This window comes from Fukomys damarensis, unplaced genomic scaffold, assembly GCF_012274545.1.
Source record: "Fukomys damarensis isolate Sample0158 unplaced genomic scaffold, DMR_v1.0_HiC HiC_scaffold_12, whole genome shotgun sequence".
Classification (NCBI taxonomy): Eukaryota; Metazoa; Chordata; class Mammalia; order Rodentia; family Bathyergidae; genus Fukomys; species Fukomys damarensis.
This window is the reverse complement of record NW_022900924.1, coordinates 9,932,216-9,948,847: the sequence shown is the minus strand read 5'-3', so window position 1 is coordinate 9,948,847 and position 16,632 is coordinate 9,932,216. Positions and strand designations below refer to the sequence as shown.

The 16,632-nt window shown below is 44.1% G+C and overlaps 1 protein-coding gene across 1 annotated transcript in view; it reads right to left on the bottom strand.

Annotated features, from left to right (window-relative positions):
• Window positions 1-16,632, bottom strand: part of Gcn1 (GCN1 activator of EIF2AK4) — a 67,083-nt gene that overhangs the window by 41,193 nt on the left and 9,258 nt on the right. The window contains exons 3-16 of the mRNA XM_010604179.2: window positions 14,622-14,685; window positions 13,654-13,785; window positions 13,119-13,227; window positions 9,339-9,437; window positions 9,115-9,249; window positions 8,296-8,364; window positions 8,063-8,171; window positions 7,339-7,413; window positions 6,806-6,934; window positions 5,961-6,011; window positions 5,525-5,623; window positions 5,006-5,179; window positions 2,582-2,734; window positions 691-783 (exon numbers count right to left, since the gene is read on the bottom strand). Coding sequence (XP_010602481.1) covers window positions 691-783; window positions 2,582-2,734; window positions 5,006-5,179; window positions 5,525-5,623; window positions 5,961-6,011; window positions 6,806-6,934; window positions 7,339-7,413; window positions 8,063-8,171; window positions 8,296-8,364; window positions 9,115-9,249; window positions 9,339-9,437; window positions 13,119-13,227; window positions 13,654-13,785; window positions 14,622-14,685 — 1,491 coding nt within the window. The remainder of the gene's footprint in view (window positions 1-690; window positions 784-2,581; window positions 2,735-5,005; window positions 5,180-5,524; window positions 5,624-5,960; window positions 6,012-6,805; window positions 6,935-7,338; window positions 7,414-8,062; window positions 8,172-8,295; window positions 8,365-9,114; window positions 9,250-9,338; window positions 9,438-13,118; window positions 13,228-13,653; window positions 13,786-14,621; window positions 14,686-16,632) is intronic.

Here is a 16,632-nt window from a genome sequence, read left to right as displayed (position 1 = left end):
TGCCACCGCCTGCCTCACAAGAGTAAGGTCCCGAGTTCAATCCCCAGTACCAGAAAGAAAGAAATACAAAATGGGCATGTAATTTTCAGTGTAGACCCTTTTATTTTTATTTTTCAATGTACCTTTTATTTTTTAATTATGTTGAATGTATTTCCTAAGCAAAAACTGACTAAAAAAAATTTTTAAGAAGAAGAAGTGAGTAACAGTTGTAGCTTATTAATAGGATGTTGTGATTTGTGAGTCAAAAGATTTTCAAATCACTAATTAGTGGCAGACTCCTCAAAGGCAACCCAGAATTTTACACATACATTTAAAGATCAACTGTTCCTTTTCTGCTAGGAGAGAAACCAGTAGTTTCTATGTCTCCTAGTGGGGGAGTAGAGCCTGACACACTCTACCAGCACTTCTCAGCTCTTCTTAACACAAGAAAACCTGACACAGCACCAATTACCTAATCAGCTATAATTACAGCTAATACTGCGAGCGTCAGTGCTGTCTCCACAATTCTCCCAGAGCCTTCTGCTTCCCTAGCCTGACATTTCCCTTGGGAATGGATTAATTCCAATGACAACCAAACTGTTGGCTAGACTGCTCGGGTCCAGGCTTCTGCAGATCCTACTGGCCAAACAGGTGGTCAGGGAAGGGTGTTTTCTGAACGCCTTCCAAGAGACTTGGCTCCACGTAACTCACCATCTTCTGAGGCCATGAGCAGGAATTTCTCAGAAGTGAAAATCTGTTTCTTCTCATCTACAACCAGCTGCCAGAAACTGCTTAGTTTGGCCTCTGCAAGAAACCAAAAGTTAAAAGAGGTCACCCACAACTAAGCATACCACGGCCTCCAGGACTGGGCAGCTCTACCTTGAAGCTTCTGCAGTGGGCTTTGTGAAGGACTCTGACTGAGGTAGTCAGTCCTAGGCTCACCGCTCTCCTGTTTGAAGAACTAACCTCAATCTTTGTGGCATTACTTCCTATATGAAAGCTTCCAGTGGTTCCCTGTTGCCCACAGGCACCAAACTGAATACATGAGGGGCCTCCACTGTGGCTTGCCCTGCCCTTCTCTGACTGGGGCTGTTTGGACTTACACATGGCTCTTCCCTCCTTCGAGTGAGATCCTTCTTGGCCCCCAGGGTTCCACTTTAAATGCCTCCTTCTTCATGAAGCCTTTCTCAGTATCTACTCCCAAACTCAAAGCAATCTCCCCTTCAAAACTGCTCTAATGTCACATACTACATTAAACTACAGAAGCTACTTTTATCTTCTTCCTCCTGCTACAGAGTAATAAGCACCCTGAAATTTGATGAAGCAAGCTCATGTTCATCTTTGCATACCCCAGGGCAGCCCAAGGCCTTAGCATACACCTGTTGAGTACACAATAATATACGAAATGAACTCCATTTCTTGCTACAGGAAGTTGAGGTGTGTGTACCTGCAGGAAGTGAAGGGCTGCTATAGTCTGAATCTGAGGTGTCCTCCTGTTATAGTGTGGATATAGAACGTCCCCCCAAACTCTCATGTACTCAGAGATGGGTTTTTGGAGGGTGGCTGATTATAGGGGTGCTATATTCAATGGATCATTTACCAGTGAATTCAGCTGCTGAATGCTGTTGGGAGGTGGGGCGCGGTTAGAAGAGGCAGGTCACTGGGGGCATGACCTGGAAGGGTCTATCTCCCGCCCCACCTCCTTCTTTCTCTACTTCCTGGCTACCATGACACAAGCAGCTTTCCTGTTAGACCCCTCTATTATGCCCTTCTTGCCTTGGAACCAGCTGGCTATGGACTGAATCTTCTAAAAAATCTTGAGCTAAAATAAACCTCATTTAAGTTGTGGGGGTCAGGTATTGTGTCCCAGTGATGCAGTGACTAAGACACCCCCAAAGAACCATGTGGTAATGATTTGGTGCCTTTTAAGTGACTGGGGCTATGCCAGGAAAATACTCTCTCCTTAGATGAATTTCTCAGGTATTTTATCTTGACATAGAAATGGAATGCTAACACAGAGATGAACTAAAGACAGCACAGAATACTAGGAAGCCACAAATAAGAATGAGAAGGCACTTTTTGTCATGATCTAAAATTATTTCCAAGGTATGTTTGGGACATAATACGGTATGCATAGCATGTTTCATTACACACTTGACTATATCTGGGCAAGAAACTGGTAATATTGTCCAAAGAGGAGAACTCTGTGGCTGAAAGACAGGGCTAAGGGGAAACTTTTCACACCATGAATATTTTTATTATATTTTTAAAATTTATTTTTTAATTTTATTATTACATTTATATTATATTAAATTTATTATATTTTTTAATTTATACCCTAAGAATATATAAGCAATTAAAAAAAACCCTGACACTAAACCCAGTGTGTCATGTACAAGGCCATGTCTGAGCAGCAGAATGAAGGACAGTAAGAGTCCCCTGGCATCCTTTCCAGCTGCCCAATGCGACCCTGGGGCCCCTCCCTACAGATGTCAGGCATCCCTGTGGCAGACGAGCTGAACCTAAACATCAAGGTACTCCTCCCAAGGACTCTGAAAGACACCCTTGTCATCAACCGTCCTGAACATCTGTGGAACCTCACCAGCCTGTGAGTCAGCCATTGAAAGTTTCACGAGTAATAAAGCTGCGGCAACTCCTTCCATGACGATGGGAACCTGAGTGTTCTGGGAGGCTGCCTTCTCTACTGTCTGGATGAGCAAGGGCAGTAAGTCCAGGGCCTGCAGTAGTATGTCACCTGTGGAGAGAGAAGCACCTTACAGGACAACCTGATCACCAAGGGTGACAAGACTACCTGAGAAAGGAATATCCACCCGGGTGTAAAATGGCTGACTAAAATCTTTCAGTTAATTTGTCAAATATTTCAAATAACTGGAGTTAGAATGTGGAGCTTAAATTTAACTATAACCATAAAATTGGAGGCAAAATGGCCCTTATTAATCCAATAGTCCAGCTACATCCATTCATCTAATGGACAAGGAAAAACAGTGAGTTTCCAGGGTCACACAGCTAGGTGATGCAGAGCCAGCACCAGTATCAAGCCTATCAATTCCTACCTACTATTCTTTTCCCGTATCACACAATCTCTGGACTCAAATTCCAAAATTAGACCTATAAACCAAACTCACTTTTTTTAAAAAAAGAAGGAATCAGTTAAAACTGTAGCTAAATGCATGTTTTTATAACTATTAACTATTACTTCAGATAATGAATAGGTTGAAATCCAAGAAATGTTTCATACTGAATAACCTTGATAGTCAACTTGCTTGGATTGAGAAAAACCTAGGAAATTAGTAAAGCAGTCTGGCTGTGCCTATGAGGGTGTTTTCAAAGATGATTCGTGCATGGGACAGCAAATTATTGGGGGAAATCTGCCCTTAATGTGGGTGGCACCCAAGGGAAAAAGAGGACACCTGAATGGGAAAAAAGAAAGGAGGAAGCCTACTAGCACAGCCTCACTGTTGTTCTCTCACTCTGCTTTCTGGCTGCCACACCCTCTCTACCATAATGGTCTGCCTCACCACAGGCCAGAGATAACAGAACCAAGTGACTATGGACGGAAACCTCTGAAACCATAAGCTAAAAGAATTTTTCCTCCTTTAAGCTGATTTTTTGTTTGTTTGTAGTGCTGGGGATGGAACCCAAGGGCTCACAAATACTAGGCAACTGGTCTACCCCTGACCTACAGCCCCAGTCCTGTTTACTTTTAAAGCATGGGCGCCTGAACTAACACAAGCTGAAGAGACCAGGTTAAAGCAAGTCTAATATTGAGGCTGGTCAACACAGTAAAAATGAAAACTGATATATGAATACAGACACTGTTTTAAAATCATGGATACAAGTTCACTACAACCCTAAGGTAATTAACAATATATTAATTGTACCTTTCTACCCACAGGAATCTATAACTTCAATCTGTGTTACTTGTGGCTTTGTATAAACTTCACAAACCACTGCACAGAGGTGATTTATAACTCTGAATTGGAAATGTGTTTAGTATTCTCAACTCAGTGCAGAAATCTCTTCCGGTGATATTCTTCTCTATTCAGTAATGCATGGGTACTGAGTTCATCAAACAAGATACATTTCATACAGAAGGGTTTCTCCTCTCTAGTAGAGGCTCTGCAGTCCTGTAGATGTTTCTCTAAATATAGCTCATCATAAATTTTAAAGAAGAGGCCAGAGATGTAGCTCAGTGGCACTGCGCCTACCCAGCAAGTGCAAAGTCCTGAGTTCAATCCCCAGTACCCAAAACAAACAAACAAACAAACAAACAGAAGAAATAAGACTATTTAGGCTGGGGCCAGGAATTTAGTTTAGGTGGTTCTGCCGCCTGCCTCGCAAGCACAAGGTCCTGAGTTTGATCCCTGGTACAAAAGAAAAGATTATTTAGGCTGGATGTGGTAGTGTATGCCTGCAATCCCAGCACTTAGGTGGCTGAGGCAGGAATATCACTGTGCATTTAAGGCCAGCCTGGGCTACATAGTGAGACCCTGTCTTTTTTTTAAAAAAAAAAGTTTATTTAAAAGAAATACAAGCCTATCTCAGAGGTACAAGTCAAGATTAGAGGCTTACAGCTTGATAATCAAGCTCCTATATAGACTTGAAGTCTCTTCTAGCTCTGCATGGAACAGAGGTGGATGCCTATCCCATGACAGTAGCTATAACATCACGAAGGGAGGGCAGTGGTCATTTTTAATATGGCCAGAGTCCAGTTTACATCAAACTGGAACTTTTAAATTGGTCTTGTCAGAATCCTTTCCTCAGGATCTCAGATAATGCAATGAGAAGCTGATTGGGGGAATCTCATAAAGGGAGGAGCAAGTATTGGATGAGAAAAGGGACTCTGATTCTAGGGTTCACAGATGACCCAAAGGCCTATATGCTCAGAGGAAATGATGCAAAACAAGCTGAACTAAAAGGAAAAGCTTGGAATGGTGACAGTGCCCTGAAGACCTGGTTACTTCTGCAGGAGAGGCCTGGACACGGCTCAAAGAAGGCATCTTACCTCGGAAGGAGGCCAACATACACTGCAGGTAGGCATGCCTTACTGCAGAGGTGGAGGTTTTAAGGCTGAAAGCTTTCTTGAACCAGTCAGTGAGCTTCCTGGGCACTTCTGTTGTGAAACGGTTACACCAAAGAGCCAGGATCGAGACAGCATGTACCAAGGTGCCTTCGTGCACTAGAAGAAGCAAAAGTCCAGACAGTGTGACATCTTGTAACCACATTAAATCACTGCAAATAACACAAGAAAGCAAACTAGAGTAGAAGGAGAAAGAAACAGTGACATTTCAGACAATTCCCAGCCCTGCTCACTGAGGGAGGTGTGCTTCAGAAAGGGGTTATGGAAGACTTCAAATGTGAAAAACCACAGCCACAGGCCGGGAATTAGCTCAGTGGTTCCGCCTCCTGCCTTGCAAGCAAAAGGACCTGAGCTCGATCCCTGGTACCAAAAAAAAAAAAAAAAAAAAAATCCCCAGCCAAGGACAAGTCTGGAATACACATTTCCCATGCTATACAAAATTACCTTCTTGCTGGAGGAATGGAATGAACAGCTCAGCCACGGTCCCATTCAGGACTTGGCCAGAAGACCCAGACACCACGTGATGACTGATGCTCCCGATCCCTGAAAGGCACATTCCCTGCTCAGCTACTCATCTAAACAAAACCACAGCAGGCAAGTCTTCCTGCCATTGCCACTACTGCACACTGGTCACAAACGTCTTCTGGGTTTCCTCAGCCATGACTCTCCCTGGCCATTACTGATTGTCCCTCAGTTCTCTCTCTACACTCTTGCCTTTTACAGAAGACAGGCCTCTTGCCAGGTCAGCAGGCCGAAGAACAGCAGGGAACAAGATGGCATTAACAGAGAGGTCTGGATCCAAAGGACTCATTATATCTGAGTCACATTAAACCCCCCTCAGTAACAACCACACTTCTAGGACCCAGGGAGGAATCCATACCTGAGAGGACAGTGATCTTCTGGGCTACAATGGTCAGCTTTCCCTCTGAACCTGAAAGGAAGAAAGCAAAGATTAAATTCTCATCAGCCACATTTCCCCAGAGGGTGACATATAATATCCACAGACTCCAGGGGTGGCCTTCCTGGTGTGAAGCTGGGTTTAAAATAACATTTGTTAGCCTCTTGTTTTCTGACGGATAATGAACTATCTCCTTATAGAATACTTGAGAAACAAAACAAAACAAATTCGTAAGTCATCCATGTTTTCACTACTCAAAGACATTATTTACATCTTAGAGTATTTCTTTTCATTTTCTGCCACGTGTACAAAACCATACAGACTTAAAACACAAAAATGGTGTAATGAGAACCAAGACCTGGCATGTAAAGGTACAAGATCCCAGTAATGAATGTAACTGTACTGTCTACCTAGAATGTACCAATAAATTCAATTAAAAAAAAACACAAAAATGGTGTAATGAGAACCAAGACCTGGCATGTAAAGGTACAAGATCCCAGTAATGAATGTAACTGTACTGTCTACCTAGAATGTACCAATAAATTCAATTAAAAAAAAACACAAAAATGGTGAGATTGCCATCTATACTGCTCTGTATAGCCCCTGGCCACACCACCCCACCACAAGCAGACTCAGAATCAAATTTATGCCAGATCGGGCTGGGGGTTTAGCTCAGTGGTTCCATGCCTGCCTCGCAAGCGCAAGGGCCTAAGTTCAATCCCTAGCACCAAAAAAATAAAAGAAAATAAAATAAAAGCCAGATCTGGGGCTCAAAGGAATGCTGGGGACATACCTCAGCCATCTTCAAGGCCAAGAAAGCTGCTCACCTCCGAGAATGGCAAACAGGTGCCTGGTCAGGGCCTCTGTGGCAGAGGAGTCGCTACACTGCCGGGCCAGGTTGCGTAGAGCCAGCACAGCTTCATCCATGAGGCGGGGGCTGTTGGACTTCAACTGATCTAGACACACAGAGCCATTGCTCAGGAGCTGCCAGGAGCTGAACATCCCAACTGTAGTCTGTGTTTCTCAGGCTTCCATCTCTTCACTCCTGGCTATCTGTTCTCATTCATGAACCTCAAGAAAAAAACTCAGCCCGCGCAGGTAAAATTAAAGCCTTATTTCTTTTTTTTTGAGACAGAGTCTCATTCTCATTACATAGTTCAGACTGCCTTGGAACTCACTGTATAGCCCAGGCTGGTCTCAAACTCGTAGCGATCCTTCTGCTTCTGCCTACTGAGTGCTGGGATTACATAAAGCTTTATTTCTAATTTAAGCTGTCTTCCACCCTATTTGCAGTAAGAATTCCAACAAATACATCCAAAACCCACTCACACTGAGCCTGGAGAGGTGTCAGAATACTTACTAGCCAGGCCTTTCATGATGTCCATAGCGTATTGGCTGAGGTCAAGTGTCACTGATGCCAGCAGACTGGAGATGGCTAAGGGGACAGAAAGCACTGCCCATGTCAGTACCTGGGATCAAGTCCTGTATTTGCCCTACTCTCCAGCAATGCACCAGGTCTGCTGTTTAGTTATATGGAACGTGACCATCCTTCACCTCTACAAAACTGCAGGAGTGGTCACACCCTTCAACCACAGCTCTGTTGAAAAGCTGTACTTACCAGCTCTTTCCCAGTGGGCAAAAAAATTGCCCTACCCCAGCATTCCACCAAAACCTCTTACCAAGATAAGCAGGAACAGACTCCACCCTCACACAAATGGTTTCATGAACCACCAAGTCCAAACTGTCTCAAGACAAGGTTCTTAGCCTAAATGACTCCAGGGCGTTCTCGAACCTCTAACATTATATGCATTCTAAACGGATATACTTTGGTGTGTTCTTCTAAGAAGAAAGTCCATGACTTAATCATATTCTGAAAAGGGTCCCTGAACTCTCTCTCAAGGTCCCAACAAGGTAACAGTGATTGTATCACCCAACAGACACACACACACACACACACACACACACACACACACACACACACACATTCTTCCTGCAAAAAATCAGGAAAAAAAAAAAAAACAATCAGGAATAAAGCTAATCAAACAACCGGTTCCCTCCCACCATCCTGTCCAACAGGAACCTACTTTCAATAACATTCTCTGGACTCCTCAATAAGGACTTCTGTATGGTGGGCAGTATCAGATCCTTAAACTCTGAGTGGGACATGTATCGGAGCAGAGGGGCACAGTTATCCTACGAAGAGAAAAGAATCAGGCACCCAGTCCTTGGGGGAACAGATCAGGAATAAAGGGCAGCGCAGAGTCCCAGAATGTTAAACTGGACTTGGCTCATCCAGGCAAGTAAGATGCCTACTCACCAACAGGTACTTTGGAGGCTTTACTTTGCTCATCAGGACATTCTTCACGTAGAAATCCAGCAGGGCACTCTGTAGGACAGAGATCTGGCTAAACCCTGACCCTCTGAAGAGCCTGACAGCTGGCCTAAGAGGCACTGCTGTGGGAGAGCCTCCAACAGCCACAAATCGAATCTCAGTGCTAAGCAGAGGTCCCACTCCCACCTCACACTTCTCTCACCCACACCCACCACTCCAACCCCACTCACCTCCTTAGCGCTCCTTCTCACCAGCTACCTTCTCTGCCCAAAATGTTCTTCCTCACCTGCTGTCACCTCCTCATATGCTGAGCCCTTTAACTCTGAGAGTCATAGGGAGGTGTTCCCTGACCTGCAGCCTAGGTCAGATTCCCCTGTTGCTAAGAATCACAACTTCCTGTGCTTCCCCTTTTTGGCACTAACTACAGTTATAACAACTAGATGATGACCCATCTAAGGTCAGATTCCTTTGCAGACTCAGTCCTGCAGGGATCACAGCTCCTTTGCTCACCATACAGTACCAGGCACATGACAGGTGCTTGACGGGGGTGAATACACGTCAGCATGAACAAGCAACTATCATCCCAATAATTACACTAGGATCTGCCACAAGCCAGATGGCAGAAAAACTTCCCAACTCCTTGAAGTTCATTATATGGCAAAAGGCCAGGGTCTTGAGTGAGAAAGCCAACAAATCTGAGAGGCAATCAAAAGCTTAGGACAGAAGGGCAAAGCAAGATCCCATTCCTTCCCTCCATCCAGTCTACAACATGGCAAACTCACAGTCACCACGCCTAGTACTTGCCTTGTGCCGATTGACCACATCTATCTCCTTGTAGCTCGTGCAGAAGTGCACCAGCAACCCCAGCATGCCAGCGTAGTTCTGGTTGGGTTCTAGGCTGAGAATGGCTGACAAGTACTGATCCACCAGCCCAGGGTTCTAAAGAGGAAAGCAGAAGGCAAATGGATAAAATGGCAGCAGGGGCATGGAGGAAGCACTGCCCACCACCTCCTGCCCACTCCTGTCACCTCTTTCCACAGCTTGGTGAGCTTCTTCACAGCACTGTCCACAGCATGTTTGTGGGAGCCACCCAGCACCTCCAGCAGGAGCAGGCACTGTACCTCCACCTGCCAGGGCCAGGAAAGCCTCAGATCAAAACATGTATGAGAGTGAGGGTCCTGTGGCCCTCAGAGCCTGTCGGAGAACTTTGTCAGGTCCTCTAATTCTGGCTACAACTCCACTGGGCCTCTTCCACTCAGTCCCAGCCAGATCCTCTCCCCTCCATATCCACATCCCTCCTGTCCCACACTTAGTCCTGTCCTCAAATTACACTGTTCACTCAAGCACATATTCAATAAATATTTATTGAGCAACTATCAGTCAGACAATAAAGATACTTTAGGAGTAAGACAGAGGCATGTTCCTGCACATTATGGTCCAGAAGGAAAAGATACTGAACTAACGAATAAACTATTTCAGTAAGACAGATACCATCCAGGAAAAGAACAGGCATCCTGTTCCATATATTTATCTCCCTTGACTTGTTCTTCATTAAGTCCACAAATACCTACTGAACAGTAACTAAATGGTAGGTACTATGCTAAGCACTGTGGACACAGAAATGAAGCTTAAAACACTGATTCCAGAGCGCATCGAGCTCACTGCACTGTCCCACCCAGAATAGGGTACATAAGAGATGCTCAATTAAAACACTTCAGAGACTGAACTTGCACAAACACCCAGTCTCTGGTGAGCAGTGTGATCTGCCACCTGAGAAAAGGGATATGCAACAAAGTCAATGCTGAATTCCACTTGCATGTGTACAAAAATGCCAAAAATACAAGTTATTTACTCTAGCCTTATATGTAACAATAAAATATCATAAATAATGTCAATAGCTACCTATAGAAAACTACTTATACGGGCCAGGTATGGCAGTGCACATCTCTAGCCCCAGTACTCGGGAGGCTGAGGGAGGAGGATTGCGGTGACTTTAAAGTCAGTCTGGACTACAAAGTAAGCTCAAGTCCAGCCTGAACTACTAGTTAGACTCTGTCTCAAAAAAAAAAAGCCTACTTATACATACTGTGATATATTCACAGAATTGGTAAACAGTCATAAAAGAATGAGAAACTCTTTATACACTACCCTGGAACAAATTCTATGACTAAAGAACAAAGAAAAAAACTGGATTGGGGATATAGCTCAGATTTAGAGAGCTTGTTTAGCATGCATTCAATCCCAAGCACCGCAAACAAGAAAAAAAAAACGTTTATTTAGGCAGGGGTGGTGACACACGCCCGTCATCCCAGGTGGATCAAGAGTTCAAGGTCAGCCTGAACTAGATAGCGAGATCCTTGTCCCATTTCCCACAATGTCCTAACCTTTGCCTTGGGCATGGCTTGCTCTCTCACATCTCTTAGGTCTCTGCTCAAATGCCGACTCCTCAGAACTTTCCTCCCACCACTCCTTACCACTCTCTCCATCCTTCCACCGTTTTTTTTTGTATGTGTGTGTGTGCAGCACTGCTTTATTTTCTAATGTTTGTGGACTTGGTTTTTTTTTTTTTTTTTTTTTTTTTTTTTTTTGGTTTTTTGAGACAGGGTCTCACTATGTAGTTGAGACTGACCTGGAACTCACTATGTAGCTCAGGCTGGTCTTGAACTCACAGCAATCCTCCTGCCTCAGCCTCCTGAGTGCTGGGATTACAGGCGTGCACCACCATGACCAGCCTGTGGACTTGTTTATTGTTTTGCTCTGTTTTTTGGCTGAGATGAGGGCTTGCTATGTAGTTCGGACTGGCCCTGCACACACTGTGAACCTCCTGCCTCAGCCTCCCAAGTGCTAGGATTAGAGGCGTGTGCCATGGACTTGTCTCTTATCTATCTTTTCCACAACAGCACAAGCTCCATGGGAGCAAGATGCTCCTCTGCCTTGTCCACACATCAGCACAGCTTCTACCACAATGCTCCCGCACATGGGAAACTCTCAACACACATTTGAGTGATGGAATGAACTACAACCTCTGTGTTTAACTGACATTAGCAACCAGCAAAGAAGAAATCCAGATTCTGGACACAGAAAAACTGAATAGTCACAAGCTCCTGATGCAGTCTGTTCCATTAAAACCACCTTCCTGGGCTGACACCTCCTACTCCCTAGCCTACAGGCAGGCTGAATAGCCTCAGATAATGGTTGTGAGAATTCAGCAGAGGGAAGCCAGTGAGCTTGCTCTTGAGGAACCATCTTATGAGAAAGCCTTGTGGTTAACACTGAAACCCATACTCCAAGGTGACCCAGGAAAGTCCCAGCTCAACCACCCCAAGAGGTTTCAGTGTTCCGATCCATCATTAATCAATCACTGAAGGCCACTCCATTACTGTCCCCAGAGGTATGATGCTAGGTAAGTTTTCGTGGATAAATACATCTATCTGGCTAACCTGCTGCCTGTTTCATGGAGAGGTGTTTTGGCTTTCCAACGGCACTTTTCATTCATACCTACCTGCATAGCACCCTACAGTTTCTACAACCATTTCACACCTTGACTGAGCCTGTCTTTAAAACAACTCTTTGAGACAGGTGGCCTGGGTGGTACTTTCCCCCACTGTGCAGATAAGGACACAGGTTCACACATTAAGTGATTTGGCCGAATCATGGCCAAAAACCAGATCCATACCAAGACCCTCAGACTCCTTTACACTAAACCAGAAACCTTTCTGGCCTATACTAAACATATCTAGTCATTCATAAGAATCTTCTCAGCTGGATGTGGTGGCACTTGCCTGTAATCCCAGCACTCAGATGAACTGCAGTAAGTTTAAGGCCAGCCTGAGCTACACTGTGAAACCCTGTCTCAAAATACCATGCCAAAACAAAAACAAAAACAAAGGAAATAAAGGACCTTCTCAGAAAAAATGGAAACAAAGCTTTTATAATAAATAAGGAGTGGAAGAGGGGGTCAAAGGAGAGGGATAGGAAAAAAAGAAGATAATATGTACAGGTGAAAATTTCCCATGTTGAGTATTATCATTATGTATATCTAAAATGTGCCAATAAACCGGGGATTTATCTCAGTGGTTCCACCGCCTGCCTTACAAGCTCAAGAACCCAAATTCAATCCCCAGTACAAAAATAAATAAATAGGGCTGGGGATTTAGCTCAGTGGTACCACCGCCTGCCTCACAAGCGCAAGGTCCCAAGTTCAATCCCCAGTACCAAATTAATTAATTAATTAATTAAAGGTACCAATAAAGGTTTTGCTTAAAAAAAAATAAAAATAAAAAAGAATCTTCTCACTAGGCATATTAGGCCATCTCTGGTTAACACATTTGGGAAGGAAAAGCAAATGTGCAAGGAGAAGGCACAGAAAGAAGAGAATTAAGAACCACTATACATGGCCAGAATTCCATTTCATTAGCCAATTCAACACTGAAATCCAAACATGAGGAAAGGAATGATTAGGCTGAAAAAAAAAAAAGATTTACATTATTGTATTTTCTGGCTTCCTTGCTTTTTGGCCATCTTCACTAGTCTGGCCAATCATGTCTTCCAGAGATACCATGAAATCAGAGTCGAAGTTTCTCCTGTTCATCACTGTATTCTCAAAGCCTAGCACTGTGCCTGACACAGAGAAGCTCAGAAATATTTCATGAACAGACAAATGTGATTATGTTGATCTTGTGCCCATCTGCCAAAGTCACACGCCTCAAGACTGCTGGCACCTGGAACAGTACTGTGTAGAGAGGAAGTTAGACACTAACTCCATGCAGAAAGCTGACCCTCACCGCTCCAAAGACCCGGAAACCTACCAATTTGTTCCAGATGTCTCCTTGTCGCTTGGCTTTCGAAGGAAAGACAATACGCACTAGAAGGCAGGTCCAAGTCAGGGCCAGCAAGGCGGCAGAGCCACTGCTCTTACTAAAGGGAGAAGGGAAAGTGGGGTGGGGAGACGGATGAGTGCAGAGCATCAGCCTCCCCCTGGGGGACAAAGGTTCACCCTGAAGACCATCTGGTACGAAGGATCCTCCCTTGATCTAACAGGGCAGGAACTTGAAACCCACTCAAATCATTTCTGGTAACTCAAGACAAGGAGTCCAAGTCCCATCTCTTGGCCCCTACATCTACAAAAACAAAAAGATGGCTTTCCCATCCAGGGCCTTGCTGCAACTGGTCTCCCAGCCCTGCTCCTCAGGAAAGTGTTTCTCCACTGAGTTGGCCGCCCAGGCTCCTCCCTCCATTCCGAGTGCAAAGGGCCAAGAGCCAGGTGCACTCACAACTGCTCACAGGGCTTTTGTGCATCAGCCTACCTGAGTAGGATTGGGGGTCATGACCTATACGCCTTACCTGGGAACACCTGCTTTGGAGCCAATTCCTGAAGACTGCAGAGAGTGCAAGAGGTTCTTAGCAGTGGCCTCTGGTTGGGCCTCAGCCAACTGCTGGATGGCTGCCTGCAGAGCCCTGCGGGAGGCTGCATCTCTAGGGGAAGGAATGAGAGGAAAGGTCAATATGTGGACTCTGGCCGGGCAGGGCTTCTCGGACTAAGCATTGGTGTTTCTGTCTTTTTTTTGGAGGGGAGTACCAGGGATCGAACTTGGGACCTTGTGCTCTCAAGGCAGGCAGCGGAACCACTGAACTAAATTCTAGCCTGGTGTGTCTTGGAAAAGAATGACTGATCACACTGTATTCCAACAGCTTATAGGCAATGGGATTAGGAAAATAACTAAATAAATCCACCTCATTCCAGAGTTCTAGCAGTAACTGATAAGGGTGAATGAGCCATGAAGAGTAAAAGTACAATACCTACATTTATAGAACCATTTTTTAATTTATTCTTTTTTTTGTTCTTCCAGTACCAGGGATTGGAACTCAGGACCTTGTGCCTGCAAGCAGGCATGGCACTACTGAGCTAATCTCCAGCCCTGTAGAACTTTTATGAGGGATTCAAACTAGGCCAAGTGCTTTTATATGCATAACTAATGACAGTAAATATACACTGAGCACTCAAGACAGGGCAAGCTCTGTTCCATCCCTTTACACTTACTAATAATAACCATCTCTGGCTGGGGATGTAGCTCAGCGGCACAGCACCTGCCTGGCAAGTAACAAGGTCCTAAGTTCGATTACAAGTTCCAAAAAAAAAATCTCTGCCCCATTCTGCAGAAGAGGAAACTGAGGCCCACAGAGGTTAAGTAACTTGTCAGGACCCAGCAGGCAGAACATAGACCCAAACAATCTGGTTCCACTAAGCACTACCCTAACACCATATCCCTATACAAAGTGTGCTGGACACCAGGCCTCTGGCTGGGATTCACCTGTATCGATGCAGAGTCAAGCAGAATAATTTGCAGAGCCCTTTTACTGCTCCTTCTGGCAGACCTGAAAGCAAAGATCACAGAGATTGGTCAATAAAAATGGTGTATTGAGTATCTGCTTGAGCCAGTCATTCTGCTGAAAAGAACTCTACCACTGGACACTTCAACTCTCCCCAAGTATTTAGGATAAAATCCCCAGGAGGAAAAAGAAATGACAAAATAGGACCTTAGGAAAAACTTCTACAGAAAAGTTTTAGGTAGCCATTTGCTAAATAAATGAAAACTAAGGCAGTACCTGTAACGTCAAAATCTTCTGTGTTCTCTAAGGAGTAAAGTTTCAAGAATACTAGAGCTATTCTGCTGGAGTTTTTTCGTTTTGTTTTTTTGAGATAGGGTCTACTATAAAATTCAGGCTGGCTTCAAACTTGTAGGGATCCTCCTGCCCCAGCTTCCTGAGTGCGGGGATCACAGGTGTGTACCACCACGCCCAGCTATTCTGCTTCTTCATCTGGGTACTAATTATATGATAGTTTATGATATTCAACAAGTTTGATGACTGATTAGTTTATGATGATTCAGCAGGCTATTTGCTTGTGATTTATGTACCTTTCTTTACAAATATTGTAATAGTTAAAAAAAATAATAATGCAAAGCCAGGTGCAGTGCCTCCTAACTGCTCAGCACTTTTGGAGGCAAAGGCAGGAAGATGGAAAATTCAAATTCTGCCTGGGCAACCTAATAAGACCTTGTCTCAAAATTTGAAAATAAAAAACAGGCCAGGCATGGTGGCGCATGCCTGTAATTCCAGCACTTGGGAGGCTGAGGCAGGAAGATCGCTGCGGGTTTGACCAGCCTGGGTACTAATTATATGATAGTTTATGATATTCAACAAGTTTGATGACTGATTAGTTTATGATGATTCAGCAGGCTATTTGCTTGTGATTTATGTACCTTTCTTTACAAATATTGTAATAGTTAAAAAAAATAATAATGCAAAGCCAGGTGCAGTGCCTCCTAACTGCTCAGCACTTTTGGAGGCAAAGGCAGGAAGATGGAAAATTCAAATTCTGCCTGGGCAACCTAATAAGACCTTGTCTCAAAATTTGAAAATAAAAAACAGGCCAGGCATGGTGGCGCATGCCTGTAATTCCAGCACTTGGGAGGCTGAGGCAGGAAGATCGCTGCGGGTTTGAGACCAGCCTGGGCTACATAGTGAGTTCCAGGTCAGTCTCAACTACATAGTGAGACCCTGTCTCAAAGAAAAAACAAAAAAAACAAAACAACAACAACAAAATGATAGTAAAGAAACAATAAAAATTAATTAAATTAAATACAATAAAAGGGAATGGGAATGTAGTTCAGTCAAAGGTCCAAGGTTCAATCTCCAAAGTAAATAAGTAGGTAAGTAGGTAGGTAGGCAGGTAGAGAGACAGTAATACAGCTGGTGTGCTCCTATAATGCTAGCTATTTGGGAGGCTGTGGTGGGAGAATCACTTGAGCCCAGGAATTTGAGGCCAGCTGACATAGTGAGGCCCCCATCTCAAAAGAAAAAAGTACAAGCTTAAAGTACTATGAAGAGCCAGAAAAGGGAAAAGCACTTATAACTAAAGTGGTTGCAGAATATGTGAAGGACCCATAAGCTTCACCTAGTAGATCAAGTTGGCTATAGAGAAATGGAAAAAGAGAGAAGCATGCTCTGAGGTGTTAACAACATGAGCAAAAGGGCAGGAGTAAGAAAGACAGAGTGACTGATAACACCTGGTACTTAACTAGCACTGCTTTAAGCATTTCAAAAACATACTATCTCAGTCAACCATCATAAGGTGGGCTCTTTTAGGAAGCACATTTTAAGGTGAAGAAAAGAAGCAGCAAGAATTCAAGCAGTCAGAGAGAAACAGTTCAACAAGAGTGCTCAAGAGGACCGGGGATTTAGCTCTCTGATCTGCCACCCGCCTTGCAAGCACAAGGTCTTGAGTTCGATGCTCAGCACCAAAAAAAAAAAAAAAAAAAA